Source organism: Pristiophorus japonicus, chromosome 1 (assembly GCF_044704955.1).
Source record: "Pristiophorus japonicus isolate sPriJap1 chromosome 1, sPriJap1.hap1, whole genome shotgun sequence".
Taxonomy (NCBI): domain Eukaryota; kingdom Metazoa; phylum Chordata; class Chondrichthyes; family Pristiophoridae; genus Pristiophorus; species Pristiophorus japonicus.
In genome coordinates this window covers 169,430,856-169,453,331 of record NC_091977.1, presented here as the reverse complement: position 1 = coordinate 169,453,331, position 22,476 = coordinate 169,430,856, and the positions used below count along the sequence as shown (strand labels likewise).

Sequence of the window (22,476 nt, the reverse complement as noted above, 5' to 3'; positions counted from 1 at the left end):
ACATCCCCACTGACACCTGGAAATCCCTGGCCCAAGACCGCTCAAAGTGGAGCAAAAGCATCCAGGAAGGTGCCAACCACCTTGAATGTCTTCGCTGGGAGCAAGCGGAAGCCAAGTGCAAACATAGAAGGAGCGCATGACCACCCAGGCACCCTACCCACCTGTCCCTTCAACCACCATCTGCCCCACCTGTGACAAGAGACTGTAGGTCCAACATTGGACTCTTCAGTCACCTGAGAACATATATTAGTGTGGAAGCAAGTCATCCTCGACTACGAGCGACTGCCTAAGAAGAGACATTTAGCTACTGAAATGTCACCAGCAGAGCAGACTCTCTCAGATCAACTTATAGTGAATCTTGAAGGGTTTAGAATGCAAATTTCAGTTTGAATTTGCATCCAGGCCTCTAACAACCTCCTTCCCCTCTACAACTCTTTTTGTTGCAAAAACAAAACAAACATTAACTCAAGTGCCCCCTTATTAAAGGGGGAAGACACTCCAAACACCTTTCTCTCTACAAGCTGAGAAATAATAACAACTGTTAATAAGAACTCTTCCAGTGCTTGACCAACTCTAATCAACAAATTACCGTCTCAGTCCACCAGTATTTGTGGAAGCAATTATCACTGGGCAGCCCAAAGTTATACTGCCTAATGTGTATGGTTGCAACTTGCAACCAAAGAGAGTGTGACCCATGTGCTTGATTACTTATGAATGCAGGACTTGCCAGCAGTAATCTTCAATGTTCGTAGAGCACTTGTGCCACTGACTATATTAAAATCCAGCTATCACAAAAATATTTTAAAATGTTTCCCTGTGCAGTCGTTGTGATATATATTGATGTGCTACCTTTTTGAAGTGATCCATTTGTCACAATTTTTGTTCTTTTGTACTAGTTATTCTCTCAGGTTCAGTGTCGCTTCCATAAGTGATCTAAATAGCTTCTTTCTTGCCTGATACCTAGTTAAATAAAAGTGAGACTGAGAATCACAAGGGAGAAGCCATACTCTGTAAACTTGCTGCTAAAATAAGACACATGTTACCATGTGAATTCTCATTTTATGAAAGGTGATCTGAAATAGCACTTTACTGCGCCAAAGCACAACTTCAGACCATCTACTGATTTATTTACATATAATACACAAAGGAACGATATACAATTTTTGCAGTAAGAACAATAGAGTTTTCTATGCTCCCAAATTATGTAAAACATTAAATATGCAGCTTGCTAAGTCTCTAAATATGTGCCCACATTCTCTAGCTAAGCTGCTGCTGCAAAAGCACAAAACATTTTCTGTCACAGAGAGAAAAAGAGAGCGAGAGAGAAACGCCACTTCGGTGACTTCTCCTTTTTAAGAGTTTGAGAAATGGCTATTGAGCTGACAGCTGTAATCACTATTGTTTAATGCAGTAGTAGGATACTCCCTATCATCAATGAAACACACCTGAACCCTCAAATGTTGCAAGGAGCCATCTTCTCACAATAACCTGAAATGTCTGAGATTGTACATAGCAACCCCACTTTGAAATACTAATTAGCACTTTAAGTCTAGCTGTTGGTGAGACAAATTTGGAATCTGGTATTTCAGAAATAATTAAAAATTCAGGCAACCCATAGAAAATACAATTTGCCATAATGTGTAAGAGTAACTGGAAGTATTATAACATTCAAGCAAAGTAGATTGTATATGATATGATGGATAGTGCCGCATGTAAATATGTTTTCTGTGTTAAATTTGTGAGGTGTGGCTTAAGGTACTGGGATTCTGAAATCAAACATCAAATGAATTAGTCAGAGTGAAATTGGGATACCTAACGTAACTTACATTTTAAAACATTGTTTTCTGTCTTCTCCTGTTTTAGAGTGCTGATGAATAATTGGAACTTTGTTTATAAAAATGTCCAGAGAAAACTTCCTGCAGATTCAGATACCAGAGATGTAAGTGACTGAAATAATGCTTTACTTGTGGTATGATAAAGGTACAGTAATTGAAAGGGGTGAACTAGAATGATCAGTTCATTGTATGGACTAGAATGGGAAGCACAGCTTGTTCAACTGTACATGTCAAGCAATATGTCAGCATTAGATAGCCTGTGCTTATACAAATATTGTTTTTACTGCTTTTGGCTATTAGAATACAAACAAGAAAGCTGTTCTATTAGTGTACTAACATTAGATAGAAAAAACAAGGTTTCCATTGATTTGATAGCCAATAATTTTGTAATAAGAGTAAAAAAATGTTTTTTTAATATTTTATACTTTCAAATATATCAACTTATGGTTCTGTGCATCCTTCTGATTTTGATATGCAACTCATGAAACTGAAAATGTATGGGAAATAATTTTAGAGCTCACTTATGATGTATAAAGTTTATAGATTTATAAGACAGAGGCCAATTTATATTGATAAACCAAAATGATCTATGAACACCTCCAGTAAGTTCCCCCCCCCACCCTAGAAACCTTATATTGAGCCTATGGTCAGTCTCTGTGATTGCAGAGAGTGCTTCTGTGAAGGAGGGGCTTCTGTGAAGGAGGTGGACAAGGAGGGATCTAAAAGTAAACGCTGAGCTAAATGCTAAAGATCTACCAGTAACAGAATCCAGAGTTAATTTCATGATTTATCTTGCATTAAAAAGGGGCTGATAGTTTTACTCAAAACTTTTAAAATTCACCCTGCAGTTTGTTTTCAAATCAATTTTCCGCCGAGAATTCACATGGAACACCGATTTTTCCCGCCGGGCATATTTTTTTACATTTGTTGATTAATTTTCTGCAGATCTTAATTAAATAATCATAGCGTTTTTTTTCAGTGGTAATCTGGTGGTGGTGGTTTTTGACCAAATTCTAGCCCTTAGTAATAGTTTAAGTGTGAAACATTACCCAAAAAACCCCTCAAATTCAGCTCATTTTCAAATCATTTGGAATAGGAAATTTACCTATCACGCTATAGCTTAAGGAAAGGGACACATACTTCCATTTGCACTGATAGTCATACTGATACATCCTGTGAAATTCTGCACACAAACTCAGACTGTTAACATAGGCATTGCAGGCAGAGGTGTAATTGTTCCTCTCTTCAGCTGATAGAGTAACAGGTCAGGGAAAAATATCAATTGCAAGAGAGACCAAAGCTTCCAACTGAAAATATTACTGAGGTACCTCAAGAAGACAAAAAGCTGTTTTATGGGTATGTTTAATCATGTGCTTTTGGTATATTAGAAACCTTGGGGTAGAAATTGCCTCCCACCCAAAATGGGGCGCAAGTTGCAATGGTTTTTTACCGTAGCTGTGGTTAAGGTAGCCTCTTGAGCCGGCTGAACTGAAGATTTTCCGAGGGGAATGTCAGCAGCGGCTAGATTGGCGGTGTGCACGGTGATGATGCACTTAAGATGGACCGGCAGCAGCGGAGTGGTGTGGGGGGTGGGGTGGGGTGGCAGAAATCAGGGCACCGCCGGAAAACCTGGGCAGGGGAATTGGGCTATCAGCAGCCATTCCACGAAAAGTCAGCACCCACTCCACTCTGCAGCATTGCAGCCGATTTGCAGTGGTAACAGGCCTTAAGGAAAGAGGTAATTTCAGCCCCCTTATCTTAAGTCTGTAGTCAGTATGCTGAAGGAAAAAAGACATATATTTTTAAAAATCTATGTATCTTGAGTGATGTCATTGGTTTGTGTCCATGTTTCTCCTATTGATAAATTTTCCTGACCAGTTATTGGGCTAGACTTTCCATTAGTTTTGCATTGCTACTGCCCACTTAACGTCCATTTTAACATTGAGGTGAGGTATACTGCGCCGATATCGCCCATTTCACTAAAGGATGGAAACTAACACCCATTTATCACTCACTTATCGGCCAGTGTTACTTTCAGCATTTAGTTAATGCCGAGAATTAATAAAACCGCCCGCCCACTTTTTCCTGCCATAAAACATCAGAAAAATGAAAAATAACGCCCATAATATCGCCGAGTGTTACTTTCGGCATCTTGCCCACATATCGCCGAAAATATCATTCGCTGAAAGAAACGCTGAGAAAAAGTTGCTCTCACCTGAATTAAACCCAGCATTATGGACTCCATTTTGTAAATCGGAGGTTGGTTCATATAAAAGGCTGCTTCAACTTCTGGGGAGTTTTGATGTACTCTGGAGTTCTTTTAAGGTGATTTGAACATCTGAACAAACATCTTATCATTCTGCAGATAATTTGAATTTATTTTAGGTGTTCTAGTAGGTAAATTTATTGTTTGAACAATAGGTCTAATATTGATATTGTAATGGGGCCTGTAATTTCTCAGCCTGTCTTGATGACTACGCACATGCTGCAGACTAGAGATGGCAGAGGGTATATTCAAGAGTGTTATGTACCAAATCAGAGATAGCAGACTGAGGAGGAGGCATGAGAACTTACACCCCACGCACTTACAGGGAGAAGCGGTCTTACCGGAACTTGTCTGATAACACGTGCCTTAGGAGATTGCGCTTCTGGAAAGAGGTTATCAGTGAGATATGCCAGCTCATTAGGGGAGATCTGCAGCCTGCCAGCACCATCAAGACCGTTCTGTCCGTTGAGGTCACTGCGACATTTTCCTTTAACGCATCGAGTTCCTTTCAGGCCTCAGCTGGCGACATTTGCGCTATATCTCAGCATGCCACACATTGCTGCATTCGGCAGGTGACCGAAGCCCTTTATGCATGCAGGATGGACTTTATCAACTTTCCTATGACCAGGAGGCACAGACTGAGAGGGCTTTAGGATTCTCCAGAATTGCAAACTTCCCCAAGGTGCAGGGAGCAATAGATTGTATGCACATCGCTATGCGAGAACCTTTTCAGGATGCAGAGGTTTTTCGGAACAAAAGGAATTCCACTCCGTGAATGTGCAACTCATTGTCAACCACCAGCAAATTATACTGGCAGTGAATGTTCAATTTCCGGGCAGCATCCATGATGCTCACATCCTGCGTGAGAGCACTGTATCTGACTTGTTTAACAATGAGCCACAAGGTCAATGCTGGATGCTTGGTGACAAAGGATATGGCCTCGCCACCTGGCTGATGACTCCCCTGCGTAACATTCAGACAGAAGCCGAGAAGCGATACAACGAGAGCCACATAGCCACACGCAATATCATCTCAAATAGAATTGGACTGTTTTAAGCAGCACTTTAGATGCCTGGACCACTTAGGTAAGTTACAATACCACCCTGAGCAGGTAGCTCAATTCGTGGTGGTGTGCTGCGTGCTGCACAACTTGGCTATCAGGAGGGGAAAAGAATTGCCAGAAGGGAATGCCGGTCCACCTCAGGAGAGAGAGGAAGAGGAGGACGAGGAGGTGGACGCTGACCTCGACTCACACAATCAGGCTGACGCTGAAACCATGCCCCTGCCCCCCTCTAGACTGCAGGAAAGGGCCCGTGGTGGCTACATAGCTGCAAGACTCTTAGGTCAGCAGCTCATAAATGTGCGCTTTGCTTGAAATAACGCTGGTGGTATTTACAAAGCTGCAAGATTGCTGTATCTGCAGCTCATATATGAATGGTGTGCATTATCTTGGTGACAGTTTAAGTTGATTCAAGTGATGTTGAATTATCCCCTTTCATGTTAAGGAATCACCAGTTTGTAACGGTGCAGCTATCTGAGACAATGCGCACCAATGTTATGTGAAATAAAAAACATTTAATGAAATCATAATTATAACTGTAAAAAAACACCCCAGCTCACAACAAATTTATAACATTTTATATTGTGTTCCTAACACAGATGAGACTGCACACAGGGAGATTAAAGTAACAGTGACCTCAGTCTTTATTAAGACACTCAAGAGTGAGGAACAGGCCTTAGGGGCCAGCTTATATACAATGCTCTCAAGGGATGCTGGGATCCCTTGGGACTTCAGGGGATGCGCTCCCCGGTGGCGGAACATGGGAGTGCATGCTTTACAGATACACGATATCACTCCCCACCACCCCCCTCCCCCAAAGTCAAAGTGAAAACTATTTATAAGGTAAGGCGATCGGGAGCCTTTCTTTCCCTGGTGGACCACCTCGGTACAATTGTCTGTTCTGGTGTGTTGGCTGTGCCCTCGCTGGGCTGGCGTGTTGTTGGCCCTGCAGGGCTGCTGGGTGAGCCTGGCCTTGCTGGGCTGTTGGGCGTGATGGGTTCCATTTCCTGGTCCGGGGTGGTGTCCTTGATCCTTTGGGTGTATGTTGTGGGCTCGAAAAAGGTGGTGTCTGCTGTGGGTTGTTCAGGGCAGTCTGTGAACCGCAGCCTCGTTTGGTCCAGGTGCTTTCTGCCAATTTGTCCATTGTCTAGTTTGACTACAAACACTCTACTTCCTTCTTTAGCTATCACCTTGCCCGCGATCCACTTGGGACCATGTCCATAGTTTAGCACATACACAGGGTCATTCAAATCAATTTCCCGTGACACAGTGGTGCGACCATCATTTACATTTTGTTGCTGCCGCCTGCTCTCTACCTGATCATGCAGGTTGAGGTGAACCAGCGAGAGTCTGGTTTTAAGTGTCCTTTTCATGAGTAGCTCAGCCGGGGGCACCCCTGTGAGCGAGTGGGGTCTCATACGGTAGCTGAGCAGTACTCGGGACAGGCGGGTTTGGAGTGAGCCTTCTGTGACTCGTTTAAGGCTCTGTTTGATGGTTTGTACTGCCTGCCCATTGGAGGCTGGTTTAAACGGGGCCGACGTGATATGTTTGATTCCATTGCGGGTCATGAATTCTTTAAATTCGGCACTGGTGAAACATGGCTCGTTGTCACTGACCAGTATGTCAGGCAGGCCGTGAGTGGCAAACATGGCCTTCAGGCTTTCATAGGTGGCGATGCTTCCCGACATTATTTCACATTCAATCCATTTTGAAAAAGCATCCTCCAGGAACATTTTACCGAGAAATGGGCCCGCATAGTCGACATGGATCCTCGACCATGGTCTGGAGGGCCAGGACCACAAACTTAGTGGTGCCTCTCTGGGCGCGTTGCTCATCTGAGCACATATGCTGCATTGCCGTACACAGGACTCTAAGTCAGAGTCGATACCGGGCCACCACACGTGGGATCTGGCTATCTCTTTCATCATTACTATACCTGGGTGTGTGCTGTGGAGATCTGAGATGAACGTCTCCCTGCCCTTTTTGGGTAGCACTACGCAGTTACCTCACAACAGGCAGTCTGCCTGAATGGACAGCTCGTCCTTTTGCTGCTGGAACAGCTTGATTGGCTCTTGCATTTCAACGGGGATGCTGGTCCAGTTCCCATGCAGTACACAGTTTTTTACTAGGGACAACAGAGGATCTTGGCTGGTCCAAGTCCTAATCTGGCAGGCCGTGACAGGTGATTTATCATTTTCAAACACTTTCATGACCATCAACAAGTTTGCGGGCTGCGCCATTTCCACCCCCATAGTGGGCAATGGTAGCCGACTGAGAGCATCCGCACAGTTCTCGGTGCCTGGCCTATGGCGGATGGTATAGTTATACGCTGATAGCGTGAGTGCCCACCTTTGTATGCAGGCTGAGGCATTAGTATTTATCCCCTTGTTTTCAGCAAACAGGGATATGAGGGGCTTTGTGATCGGTTTCCAGCTCAAATTTGAGGCCAAACAGGTACTGATGCATTTTCTTTACCCTGAACACACACGCTAATGCCTCTTTCTCAATCGTGCTATAGGCCCTCTCGGCCTTAGACAAGCTCCTGGAGGCATAGGCGACAGGTTGCAACTTCTCCGCAACATTAGCTTGTTGTAATAGTTTCCAATGACAAAGTTTCCAATGTCTGGCTCAAAAAGGGAAGGAAATTTGTTAAGAACCTGGGTACATGAGGTCTCATCGACATGAGATAGCGCTCATATGTCATCCCGGTTCCAGCGGATTTTGCCCAGCCAGCTCCTTTCAAGCAGTGTGGGGCCATCGCCTGGGACAATCCAGAGTGGCAGTTCATGCACCATGCTCTCGTAGGTGACCTTGACCATGGCGCTGCCCTGGATAGTGATAAGCTCTTTGGTGTACGTTCTCAGTTTCGTGTGGATGGGGCTCAGGGCTGGTCTGAATGCCTTGTTGCACCACAGTCTCTCCAACATCTCTTTACTCATGATGGATTGGCTAGCGCCAGTGTCCAGTTCCATGGCTACGGGTAAGCCATTCAATTTTACATTTCGCATTATAGGTGGACATTTCATCGAAAATGTGTGCACCCCGTGTACTTCAGCATCTGTCTCCTCTCTCTGAAGCTCGAAATTGCTTTGATCCACCATGGACCGATCTTCCTCTGCCACGTGGTGGTTGGCAGGTTTTGCAGAACTTGCAGCTTGTTTGCAAGCTTGTTGGAGGTGCCCCATTTTTCCACAACTCTTGCAAACATACCCTTTGAAGCAGCATGAATAGGCTGAATGGAAGCCTCCACAACGGCAACAAGGTGTGTGAATTGCCTTGCATTCATCCTTTGTTGGGGACTCTGTCATCTGGGTCACCTGAGGTTTGCTGGCAGTTGCAGATTCGTGCTTTCTGGCCCTGTACATTTCTGCTCGCAAACACAGTTCCAGTTAATTTATGAACATTGCTAGCACTTGTGTGCTGAGAGATTTGTTTGGTGTTATCACTGGTGGACATAAACGCCTGTGCTATCGCAATGTCCTTACTGAGGGTCGGTGTCTCTGCAGTCAAAGGTTTTCGCCGGATGGTCTCATGGCCAATGCCCAGTACAAAAAAGTCTCTGAGCATTTGCTCCAGGTAGCCATCAAACTCCGTGCCCCGCAAGTAGCCTTAGCTCGGCGACGTAGCTCGCCACTTCCTGACCTTCAGATCGCTGGCACGTGTAGAACCGATACCTCGCCATCAGCACACTCTCCCTCGGGTTAAGATGCTCCCGAACCAGTGTACACAGCTCCTCATACGACTTATCTGTGGGTTTCACCGGAGTCAGGAGATTCTTCATGAGGCTGTAGGTCGGTGCCCCGCAGACTGTGAGGAGGACCGCTCTCCTTTTTGCAGCGCTTCCTTCTCCGTCCCGCTCATTGGCTAAAACGTACTGGTCTAGCCGTTCGACGTAGGCTTCCCAGTCCTCACCCTCTGAGAACTTCTCCAGGATGCCTACAGTTTGCTGCATCTTTGCGTTTGATTCGTATACTCGTCACCAGTTATTGTGTTCCTAACACAGATGAGACTGCACCCAGGGAGGTTAAAGTAATAGTGACCTCAGTCTTTATTAAGACACTCCAGAGTGAGGAACAGGCCTTGGGGGTGGCTTATATACAGTGCTCCCAAGGGAGGCTGGGATCCCTTGGGACTTCAGGGGATGCACTCCCTGGTGGCAGAACATGGGAGTGCATGCTGTAGATACAGAACAATTTATATCATTCATTAATTTTTTCACCATTTCCAACAAAACTTCATAAACATAGAACACAAATGCAAAAAAAACAATGTACCCCCCCCTTTTCCCCAAACCTCCCAACAAAATAGCAACAACAACATAAAAAAACTGACCAATACAACTCCTGCGGCCATGTACCTCACTTTCCTTTCTCCCCACCCCCCACTTCTCCCCACCTTTACCCGTTCCCCTTCCCCTCCTGACTCCAAGCCGCCTTGCCGAAGTGCTCCTCAGGTGCTGCTTCATTGTGGGGGTTGACGGCAGATCCATTGGTTGGCCGGATACTGGAGAGGACAGTCCCAAGGAGGGGAACGGCTTCCGAGCCAGAAGCAAGAGCTTCTTCTTGGCTCTCGTGTCGTTGGCAATGGGGGTGTGGCACCTTAGGGTTCAGTGCCACGCTCTGGGACCACTGGTCGCCCTCTGGCACCAGCGTTCCTGGCTATCACCTCCAGGGCCTCCGCCATCCACGGCACATATTCTTTTATGGTGGCAGACATGCTGGCCAGCTGTTGGGATATGCCCCCCATTCTCTGGACCTATCACAACACTCTTCCTGGACAAGTGTACCATGTCCCCGCTGAGATCTGCTGCTTGTGGAGCAGCCCTGCTGTGTCTAACCAACTTCCGCTGGGTCGGCACCGGCATGGAGACACTTGAGGTGCCCACTACCTCCATGGTGGAGGAGGACATGGCCGCAGGAGCACTAGATGTTGTCGGGTTTACATAGATGATGGAACTTGTCAATGCAGACTCCTCAAAGTCGCACTGTCATCCGTGGAGAAGGCACCCTGCAGCTCCATGGGCGAGATTCTGGACTCCTTAGCACCAGATTGATGATCCCCAGCGATCCTTCTTGGCTCGGTGGTGTTGCATGGGTCCGCGCTGCTGGCTGAGTTACAAAACATAAGTGAGGTTATTAGAGGAGAAGGGGATGCTAGGGTCACAGGGTGATTTAAACGCGACACACAGCATATGCGCAACAAAAGCACTACCACTATCAAAATCATCTCAGACATCACATTTCATGAACATGACCAAACTCTGCATTACAATGATTTTCATGAGGACATCATTATTTAGATAACACTAATCATCTATCATATATTATTGCTGTTTGGGTGTGGCATGTATTGACTTACATCATATAATGGTGTATACTTTACTCACGTGGCATCAGATCAGGTTCTGCTGCTGCTTGCGTAGCCGACCGGGGATGGCTCGCCATTAGTGCCAACCCCCGCTCCTCGATGTCCTATCAGCTCGCTGATGACTGGTGACCTGCCACCCGTGCACCGCTGCTCGAAAGCTTCTTCTGCAAAAGGTAACAACAGCACAACATTGCATGAGATCATTGCTAGGTACTGTCACAGAGACTGATACAAAACATAACCGACAGATGTTATCATTATTATGATAATTATCATTATTTACCTAAAGACGTACACCGTAAACGCAGGCTTTGAGTAAAACCTTCCCGGTATAAGTGCAAGACATCACATCTGATTTTAATCACTCATTACACTTACAATTCAAATTATAGAAATATATAAGTAAATGTAAATAAATGTAATACTTACTCTGATGGATCCGACCAGGTCGTTCCAGCGCTTGAGCCATTGGTTGCCTTCATGCACCTCGTGTGTCGCCGACGAGACCACCTCGGCTATGTCGGCCCAAATCTTCTGGTAAATCTTTGGGGTGGGCTTCCCACACCCACCCCAGGTCAATTGACCCCAGCGTGACTCCACCTCCTGCAAGAGAGAGACATTTGCCTTGTCGGAGAATCTCCGAGCTCATTTTTGTCTTCCCACTTCTCGTCCCCCTCCTACCTCACTGCTCTCGCCAGCGTCCTCACCCTCCAAATCGTGCTGTGTCGCCTCCTCCATGCCTTCCATTTTAATTTTTTTTCCCAAAATCTCCGTGCAAACAAAGTTATTTGTGCTCTCAATTCTTTTCTCTCGCTTGCTCTCTCGCTCTCTCGCACGCTCTCTCTCTCTTGCTCTCTCTCTCGCGCGCTCTCTCTCATATGTATTGATCACCGTTGCTATGGACGGCGATATTTTATGACAGAAGGGCAAAAAAGTACCATTAACACCCATTTCACATCGCTCCCGCGAACGCCCATTTTATAACGTGGAAACCAGAGGGTTAGAAAATGGGTGATAATCCAGCGATCTCAAAAACCATAATAAACGCCAATGCTGGAAATAATGCCCATTTTTGGTTGATCTGCACAATAATGGAAAGTCTAGCCCTTATGTCCCTGGCTGCTTGTGCAAAATTGGTTGTTTTCACATCATTAGTATTCTCATTGATAACTTTCTAGTAGCTTTTCTTAATTTTTGGTTAAATGTTCCCTACCTTCTCAATTCTGATCTGCTGCTGCTTAATTTTAAGTAACTGCTGCAAATGTTTATCTTTATATGACTTCTGTGGGTGATGTTAGCAAGGTTGTATTTATTTCCCATCCCTCGTTGCCTGAGGTGGTGATTCTGGGCCTTCTCCTTGAACTGCTCCGTCCTTCTCGTGGTGCCCTCAAAATGGTCTTATGTCAGAAATTTCAGCATTTTCACCCACTGATGATAAAGGAACAGCAGTCTGTGTCGATATTAGGATGGTTTGTGACTTGGAGAGGAACTTTGAAGTGATGCTGCTCTTGTCATTTTAGGTGCTAGAGATCACAGGGCTGGGGGATACTGTTGAAATAAGTTTGAGTTGCTCCAGTACATCCTGTAGATAGTATGCTCTCCTGGAAAATAGCTAAAGACAAACTTCAGTCCGAAGCCAAACTCCAGCAAGTCCAAGAAGCAGGAATCGATGTTTTAAATCAACCTAGTCTTAAAGAACATCTTATTAAAGAGCTTTTTGAGTGAATTATACACAGCTTGATACTTCTCTGGACAAATTTCAGTCATTTCATTAAAGTAGTTTTATATTGGTAAGCACCTTAAAATGGGCCAAAGTTTAGTAAATCAAGTTTCACTTTCCTGTGTATTGTATTTAGCATCTCTGAACTGTATCATTGCAAATAGTTGTGCCTTTCCCATACAACCATAGTATGCAGTGGTGCAAGGACTGAATATTCATTCCAGTGTCAGGGGCACTGATGAAGTGGACTGCACTGTCGTGGATGGTGTCAAGCTTCTTAATTGTTGTTTCAGCTGCACCCATCCAGGCGAGTGCTGAGCATTCCATCACACTCCTGACTGGAGTCTTGTAGATGGCAAAGAGATTTAGAGCACTCGGGGGATGAGCCTGTTCTTTACGCACATTGTTCATAAGGCTGGTTCAGTTATACCTCTGGTGGATGCTGATGTTGGGGACTCAGTGATGGTGGTATCACTGGAAGTGAATGTACTTTACCTTGTTGTCCCTTCCCTGAATCCCCTGACATACATGACATGAATCTTAACTGTCATTTGCCAGCCCAAGCCTGGATGTTATCCAAGTCCTGCTGTAGGCTCGAATAAGCTTCATTATCAAAGGAGTTGTGAATAGAGATGAACACTGCAGAATCATCAGTGAACAATCCCACTCCTGACCTTTTTATAGAGGTAAGGCCTTTGATGAAGCATCTGAAACTAATTTGGGTGAGGACAGCCCCCTGAGGAACTCCTACAGTGATGTCCTGCGGCTGTGATGATTGGCCTCCAACAACCACAGCCAGTTTTCTTTGTCTCAGATACGTCCATGTAAAGTCCTTACACAATACCACAAATCCACACGAGGCACATTCTCTGGACAAGGTCACTGTGTGACCTGAACCTTTATTCACAGGACCAAGAAGTGATGACCCTGCGTGGGACCTCCCTTTATATACCTGGATGACCAGGTGAGGAGTGTCTCCCACAAGTTCACCCCCTGTGGTCAAGGTGTGCATTTCTTACATATATACAGTGTTGTTACATAAAGGTTACATACATGACATCACCTCCCCCTCAACATCATCTTAGGATCATAGGTTAAGTCTCTCTGGTGGTCTGCGCTCTCTCGTGGAGCGCCGCAGTTGGGACTCTGGTTGTTGAGCCTTGGTATGTGTGTCTGTCACCTGTGGTGATTCTGGCCTGTCCGGGCTGACCGCAGGGACTGTGCATGCTGCTGAATGTTCTTGTTGCTCATTCACTGGCGATGGTGTGAATACTATCTCATGATCTTCTTCAGTGTCCATGCTGAACCTTTTTTTTACTTGGTCCAGATGCTTGCGACATATCTGCCCATTGTTAAGTTTAACCACTATGACCCTATTCCCCTCTTTGTCTATTACAGTACCCTCAAGCCATTTGGGCCCCAAAGAGTGATTGAGAACAAATACGGGGTCATCAATTTCTATACATCTCCCCCTTGAATTTCAGTCATAATACTTGTTTTCGGACTGGCGCTTGCCCTCAACAATGTTGGACAGGACTGGATGAATGAGGGACAGTCGAGTTTTGAGTGTTCGTTTCATGAGTAGCTCCGCGGGCGGGACCCCCGTGAGTGAGTGTGGTCGGGATCTATAGGCCAGCAGGAGGTGCGATAAGCGGCATTGAAGGGAGGGTCCTTGAATCCGGAGCATGCCTTGTTTTATGATTTGGACCACACGTTCTGCCTGGCCATTGGAGGCTGGCTTGAAAGGTGCTGTCCTGACATGGTTAATGCCATTACCCGACATGAACTCCCGGAATTCGTAGCTTGTGAAACATGGGCCATTATCGCTAACAAGGATGTCCGGCAGGCCGTGGGTCGCAAAGACCGTGCGTGCACACTGCACAGTGTGGATGTCGTGCATGAATTCAAAATGATGCACTTGATCAATACGCATCAACCGCAATGAGAAATATTTTTCCCATGAACGGGCCCCCGTAGTCTACGTGAATACGTGACCATGGCCTGGTGGGCATTACTGAACTGGGCACACGTCGTGCACCTGCGAACACAGTGTTCCAGGTCTGAATCAATTCCCGGCCACCACACGTGACCGGGCAATGGCTTTCATCAGCACAATGCCTGGGTGTTCGCTGTGGAGTTCCCTGATGAATGCTTCCCTGTCCCTCTGGGGCATGACTACCCGGCTGCCCCATAGTAGGCAGTTGGCTTGGATGGAGAGCTCATCCATCCGTCTGTGAAACAGTCTGACCTTCTCGGGGCATGCTCCGTGTGCGGGTGCCCAATCCCCAGTCAGGACACATTTCTTAATCAAGGATAGGAGGGGATCTCTGTTGGCCCAGATTTTGATCTGGCGGGCTGTGATGGGGAGCCTGCGCTGTCAAAGGCATCGACAGCCATGACCATCTCAGTGCTTTGCTCCGCTGATCCGTCAGTGGTGGCCAGTGGAAGCCTGCTGAGCGCGTCAGCGGAGTTTTCGGTGCTGGGCCGGTGAGAGCCCATCGCTGTATGTGAGCTGAAGCATTGGCATTGACAGCCTTGCTGTCTGACAGCAGGGATGTTAACAGCTTGTGGTCCGTTTCTAATTTGAACCTCCTGCCAAAAAGGTACTGATGCATCTTTTTCACCCCATAGACACATGCGAGTGCTTCCTTCTCAACCATCCCATATCCTCGTTCAGCTTGAGAGAACGACCTGGAGGCATAAGCCACAGGTTGTAGTTGGCCCTCAGCATTACCCTGCTGCAACACGCACCCAACCCCGTAGGACGATGCATCACACGTCAGAACCAATTTCTTACGGGGGTCGTACAGGGTCAACAACTTATTTGAACAAAGTAAGTTCTGCGCCCGATTGAAAGTCCGTTCCTGACAGTCCCTGTCATGTTTGTAACCTTCACATAACTGTAACCTTTATGTAACAACACTGTACACTGTATACACCTGAGTAATGCACACCTTGACCACAGGGGGTGAACTTGTGGGAGACACTCCTCACCTGGTCATCCAGGTATATAAAGGGAGGCCCCAAGCAGGGTCAGCACTTCTTGGTCCTGTGAATAAAGGTTCAGGTCACAGTGACCTTGTCTGCAGTACATGCCTCGTGTGATTCTATAGTAAGGTATAAGGACACTACATTTGGCGACGAAAAACGGGATGTCATAGCAGTGCATTTGGAAAGAGGTGACATGATAGGTCCAAGTCAGCATGGATTTGTGAAAGGGAAATCATGCTTGACAAATCTTCTGGAATTTTTTGAGGATGTTTCCAGTAGAGTGGATAAGGGAGAACCAGTTGATGTGGTATATTTGGACTTTCAGAAGGCGTTCGACAAGGTCCCACACAAGAGATTGATGTGCAAAGTTAGAGCACATGGGATTGGGGGTAGTGTACTGACATGGATTGAGAACTGGTTGTCAGACAGGAAGCAAAGAGTAGGAGTAAATGGGTACTTTTCAGAATGGCAGGCAGTGACTAGTGGGGTACCGCAAGGTTCTGTGCTGGGGCCCCAGCTGTTTACACTGTACATTAATGATTTAGATGAGGGGATTAAATGTAGTATCTCCAAATTTGCGGATGACACTAAGTTGGGTGGCAGTGTGAGCTGCGAGGAGGATGCTGTGAGGCTGCAGAGCGACTTGGATAGGTTAGGTGAGTGGGCAAATGCATGGCAGATGAAGTATAATGTGGATAAATGTGAGGTTATCCACTTTGGTGGTAAAAACAGAGAGACAGACTATTATCTGAATGGTGACAGATTAGGAAAAGGGGAGGTGCAAAGAGACCTGGGTGTCATGGTACATCAGTCATTGAAGGTTGGCATGCAGGTGCAGCAGGCGGTTAAGAAAGCAAATGGCATGTTGGCCTTCATAGCAAGGGGATTTGAGTACAGGGGCAGGGAGGTGTTGCTACAGTTGTACAGGGCATTGGTGAGGCCACACCTGGAGTATTGTGTACAGTTTTGGTCTCCTAACCTGAGGAAGGACATTCTTGCTATTGAGGGAGTGCAGCGAAGGTTCACCAGACTGATTCCCGGGATGGCGGGACTGACCTATCAAGAAAGACTGGATCAACTGGGCTTGTATTCACTGGAGTTCAGAAGAATGAGAGGGGACCTCATAGAAACATATAAAATTCTGACGGGGTTAGACAGGTTAGATGCAGGAAGAATGTTCCCAATGTTGGGGAAGTCCAGAACCAGGGGTCACAGTCTAAGGATAAGGGGTAAGCCATTTAGGACCGAGATGCGGAGGAACTTCTTCACCCAGAGAGTGGTGAACCTGTGGAATTCTCTACCACAGAAAGTTGTTGAGGCCAATTCACTAAATATATTCAAAAAGGAGTTAGATGAGGTCCTTACTGCTAGGGGGATCAAGGGGTATGGCGAGAAAGCAGGAATGGGGTACTGAAGTTGAATGTTCAGCCATGAACTCATTGAATGGCGGTGCAGGCTAGAAGGGCCGAATGGCCTACTCCTGCACCTATTTTCTATGTTTCTATGTTTCTATGAATCAACGACCCACGAGGATGGCCATCGGTAGCACAGGAACAGTACTGTGTTGGTGAGAACTGGGACAATTTCATTGAGAGGCTCCAGCAGAGCTTTGTCATGAAGGACTGTGGCTGGCAAACGGAGGGCGTATCTACTGACCAGCTGTGGATCCAAGACGTATGCGCTGATGAAAGACCTGCTCGCACCTGAGAAGCCGACGGATAAGTCCTTTGGAAGAGCTCAGCACTCTGATCAGTGAGCACCTCAAACCAGCGAGCAGTATACACATGGCCTGGCACTGGTTCTATACACACCGGCGTCGGGAGGGACAAAGCATATCGGACTTCGTTGCGGACCTTCGGCGTTTGGCCAGCCTCTAAGTTCACAGACGTCTGCAGGGGGAGATGTTAAGGGATTTCTTCATTGAGTGCATTGGTCATGCCGGGATTTTCAGGAAGCTTATTGAGTCCAAGGACTTGACTTTGGAAAGGGCAACGCTGATAGCTCAGACCTTCATGGCAGGGGAAGAGGAGACCAAGATAATTTATGCGCGCAGCCCTGGTTCCAACGTAGACCAGGGAGTTAACATTGTAAACGAGACCCAGAACCCCGCAGACAGGCAAGGGCAATTCGACACCGCCCAGGCAGCATCAGGGTCTAGGGTGAGCCAGCAACAGAGACAATGGCAGGGGGATCAGCAGTTCACGCCATCACAAGGGACAATGCGTCCCGGGCTGGGACCATTGACACTCAGCAACAGAGTGCTCAGGAATAATCAGAGAGACAATCAGAGAGGAAGACCTGTTAACAGTTCCTTTGTTCACAACAATCTCAGTTCATGCTGGAGGTGCAGTGGCAGACATGCTGCGAAAACCTGTAGGTTTCAACAATTTATTTGCAGAAACTGTAACTTCAGTGGACATCTGGCCAGAATGTGCAGAAAGCCCGTAGCGAGGCTAGTTTACGAGGCAGAGGAACCAGACGAGGGGTCTGCAAGGCAGGTTGATGCTTGGGGCAAAGCTATGGCCGCTGAAGTCCAGCGGGTTCATGTGGCAGACGTCCACAGCTCGTATACCAAAACGCCACCTATGATGATGAAAGTTTTATTAAATGGCATCCCGGTGCGCATGGAGCTGGACACAGGAGCCAGCCAGTCACTTATGAGTGCCCAACAATTTGAAAAACTATGGCCACTCAAAGCTAACAAGCCCAAACTGGAACACATTGACACGCAGCTACGGATGTACACCAGAAAGATCATCCCAGTACGAGGCAGTGCAAACTTGGTGGTCACACACAATGGATCGGAGAACCGGCTGCCACTCTGGATTGTCCCGGGGAATGGCCCCGCACTCTTGGGGAGGAGCTGGCTAGCCGAGATGAACTGGCAATGGGAGGGAGTGCACGCCATTTCATCTGTGGAGCGAAGTTCATGCGCACAGGTCCTACAGAAATTCGAGCCACTTTTGCAACCAGGTGTCAGGACTTTCAAGGGCACCAAAGTAGTGATACGCATCACCCCAGACGCCAGACCAGTGCACCACAAAGCCAGAGCCGTGCCGTATGTGATGCGGGTGAGAATTGAGTGAGTTGGACAGGCTGCTAAGAGAGGGCATAATTTCCCCTGTTGAATTCAGTGACTGGGCAAGCACCATCGTCCCTGTCCTTTAAAGCGGATGGCTCGGTCAGGATTTGTGGCGACTACAAGGCCACCATCAACCGAGTGTCACTACAGGACCAATACCCGCTTCCGAGAGTGTAGGATCTTTCTGCCACGCTGGCAGGTGGCAAGCTGTTCACCAAGTTGGACCTCACTTCAGCCTACATGACTCAGGAACTGGTTGAAGAATTCAAGCTTCTGACCACCATCACTACGCACAAGGGGCTATTCGTTTACAACAGGTGTCCATTTGGCATTCAGTCAGCGGCCGCTATCTTCCAGAGAAACATGGAAAGCTTGCTTAACTCCATCCCTGGAACAATCGTATTCCAAGATGACATCCTTATCACGGGTCGAGACACCGAGGAACATCTCCACAACCTGGAGGAGATGCTACGCCGACTGGACCGGGTAGGCTTGCAACTAAAGAAGTCCAAGTGTGTGTTTTTGGCCCCAGAGGTCGAGTTTTTGGGTAGGAGGATTGCTGCAGACAGGATCCGGCCTACCGAATCCAAAACGGAGGCGATCCGTCGTGTGTCCAGGCCCGGCAACACATCGGAGTTGCGGTCATTTCTGGGACTATTGAACTACTTCGGGAACTTTCTGCCGAACTTAAGCACGTTGTTGGAGCTGCTGCACATGCTCCTGCGTAAGGGTTGTAAATGGTTTTGGTGGGACTGTCAAGAACGGGCTTTCAATCGGGTGTGGAATCTGCTTTGTTCTAACAAGCTGTTGACCTTGTACAACCCCTGTTTAAAAAAAACAAACTGGTTTTAACGTGTGATGCATCATCCTATGGTGTTGGGTGCGTGTTGCAGCAGAATAATGATGAGGGCCAACTACAACCTGTGGCGTATGCCTCCAGGTCGCTCTCCCAGGCAGAACGGGGATATGGGATGGTTGAGAAGGAAGCACTCGCATGTGTCTACGGGGTGAAAAAGATGCACCAGTACCCTTTCGGCAGAAAGTTCGAGTTAGAAACGGACCACAAGCCGCTAACATCCCTGTTGTCCGACAGCAAGGCTGTCAATGCTAATGTGTCATCTCTCATACGAGGGTGGGCCCTCACGCTGGCTGCGTATGATTACACCATACGGCAGCGGCCAGGTACCGAAAATTGCGCTGACATGCTCAACAGGCTCCCACTGGCGACCACCGAGGGAGCATCGGAACAAAGCACTGAGATGGTCATGGCCATTGAGGCTTTCGACACCGCAGGCTCCCCCATCACAGCCCGCCAGATCAAAATCTGGACCAACAGAGATCCCCTCCTATCCCTGATAAAGAAATGTGTCCTGACTGGGGATTGGGCGCCCGCACACGGAGCATGCCCTGAAGAGGTCAGACCGTTGCACAGACGGATGGATGAACTCTCCATGCAAGCTGACTGCTTGCTATGGGGCAGCCGGGTTTGTCATGCCCCAGAAAGGAATGGAAACATTCATCAGGGAACTCCACAGGCATCGTGCTAATGAAGGCCATTGCCCGGACACATGTATGGTGGCCGGGAATTGACTCAGGCCTGGAACACTGGGTTCGCAGGTGCACGACGTGTTTTCAGCTGGAAAATGCCCCCAGGGAGGCCCCACTCAGCCCGTAGCCCTGGCCCACCAGGCCATGGTCACGTATTCACGTAGACTACGCGGGCCCGCTCATGGGAAAAATTTGCCTGATTGTTGTCGATGCATACTCGAAATGGATCGAGTGCATCATATTGAATTCGTGCACGATATCCACCACCGTGGAGAGTCTGCGTACGGTCTTTGCGACCCACGGCTTGCCAGACATCCTGGTTAGCGACAACGGCCCGTGTTTAACTAGCTATGAATTCCAGGAGTTTATGTCTGGTAATGGTATCAAACACGTCAGGACAGCACCATTCAAGCCGGCTTCCAATGGCCAGGCGGAACGTGCGGTTCAAATCATAAAACAGGGCATGCTCCGGATTCAAGGACCCTCCTTCAGTACCACCTATCGCGCCTCCTACTGGCCTATAGGTCCCACCCGCATTCGCTCATGGGAGTCCCGCCCGCGAAACTACTCATGAAATGCAATCTTAAAATGCGCTGTCCCTCATTCATCCTGCTCTGTCAAACATTGAGGGCAAGCGCCAGTCCGAAATCGAGTGCCATGATCGCAACTCAGTGAGGAGATGCATAGAAATCGATGACCCTGTATTCGTTCTCAATCACGCTTTGGAACCCAAGTGGCTTGAGGGTACTGTAATTGGCAAAGAGAGGAATAGGGTCATAGTGGTCAGACTTAACAATGGGCAGATATGCCACAAACATCTGGACCAAGTAAAGAAAAGGTTCAGCATGGACACTGAGGAACCTGAGGAATGAGATGCTACCCACACCACTGCCAGAGAAAGAGCAACAAGGACATTCACCAGCATGCACAGTCCCTGCGGACAGGCCGGAATCACCTCAAGCGACAGACGCATGCCAAGGCCCAACCAACTGCGGCGCTCCACGAGAGAGCGTAGACTGCCTGAAAGACTCAATCTTTGACCCAAAGACGTTGGGGGGAGGTGATGTCATGTTTATATCCTTCACACAACTGTAACCTTTATGTAACAACACTGTACATTGTATACACCTGAGTAATGCACACCTTGACCACAGGGGGTGAACTTGTGGGAGACACTCCTCACCTGGTCATCCAGATATATAAAGGGAGGTCCCACGGAGGGTCATCACTTCTTGGTCCTGGGAATAAAGGTTCAGGTCACGTAGAGGCCTTGTCTGCAGTACATGCCTCGTGTGATTCTATAGTAAGGTGTAAGGACACTATAATTACAATTTCTGCAGACGAACTGTTGAAACCCCCAAACCTCCAGCATGAACTGAGATTCCCATTGTTGTGAACAAAAGAGCTGTTACAAGGCATTCCTCGCTGATTGTCCCTTTGACTGCCCTTGAGCACCCTGTTAGTGGGTGTCAATAGCCCCATCCTGGGCCGCATTGTCCATTGGGGGAGGCGTAAATGTCCGTTCAGCCTGCCATTGTCTCTGTTGGAGACTTACTCTTGGGTCTATTGCTGCCTGGGGTGTGTCGAACTGCCCTTGCCTGCCTGTGGGGCTCTGTGTCGCGTTTATGATATTGACCCCCTGATCCATCGCCACGTTGGAAGCAGAATTGTGCGCATATATTATCTTAGTTTCCTCTTCCCCTGCCATAAAAGTCTGAGCCATCAACGTCGCCACTTCCAAGGTCAAGTCCTTGGTCTCAATTAGCTTTCTGAAAATCCCAGCATGACCAATGACTCAATAAAGAAATCCCTTAGCATCTCCCCCCTGCAGGCGTCTGTGAACTTAGAGGCTGGCCAAACGTCGGAGGTCCGCAACAAAATCCGGTATGCTCTGTCCTTCCCGACATCAGTGTGTATAGAATCTGTGTCGGGCCATGTGTATGCTGCTCGCCAGTTTGAGGTGCTCACTGATTAGTTTGCTGAGCTCTTCAAAGGCTTTGTCCGCCGGCTTCTCGGGTGCTAGCAGGTCTTTCGTGAGCGCGTAAGTCTTAGATCCACAGCTGGTCAGCAGATGAGCCCTTCGCTTGTCGGCCGCTGCATCCCCCAGCCAGTCCTTCGTGACAAAATTCTGCTGGAGCCTCTCAATGAAATCGTCCCAGTCTCACCAACACAGTACCGTTCATCTGTGCTGCCGGTGGCCATTCTCGTGGGTCGTTGATTCCCGTTTCTCGTCACCACTGTAAAGTCTTTACACAATACCACAAATCCACACGAGGCACATTCTCTGGACAAGGTCACTCCATGACCTGAACCTTTATTCACAGGACCAAGAAGTGAAGACCCTGTGTGGGACCTCCCTTTATATACCTGGATGACCAGGTGAGGAGTATCTCCCACAAGTTCACCCCCTGTGGTCAAGGTGTGCATTTCTTACATATATACAGTATTGCAGTGTTGTTACATAAAGGTTACATACATGACAGTCCAGCCACTGGAGGCTTTTCCCTTTGACCTCACCGCCCATCATTGACCTCAGCTTTGCCATACTCAGTTGAATGTTGTCTTGATCTTGAGGGCAGTTACTTTCATCTCTCTGGTATTCAGTAC

General features: G+C 47.5%; 1 protein-coding gene across 1 annotated transcript in view; it reads left to right on the top strand.

The window, feature by feature from the left end:
- Window positions 1–22,476, top strand: part of fam81b (family with sequence similarity 81 member B) — a 48,415-nt gene that overhangs the window by 4,808 nt on the left and 21,131 nt on the right. The window contains exon 2 of the mRNA XM_070875081.1: window positions 965–1,068. Within this exon, the coding sequence (XP_070731182.1) occupies window positions 965–1,068 (104 nt within the window). The remainder of the gene's footprint in view (window positions 1–964; window positions 1,069–22,476) is intronic.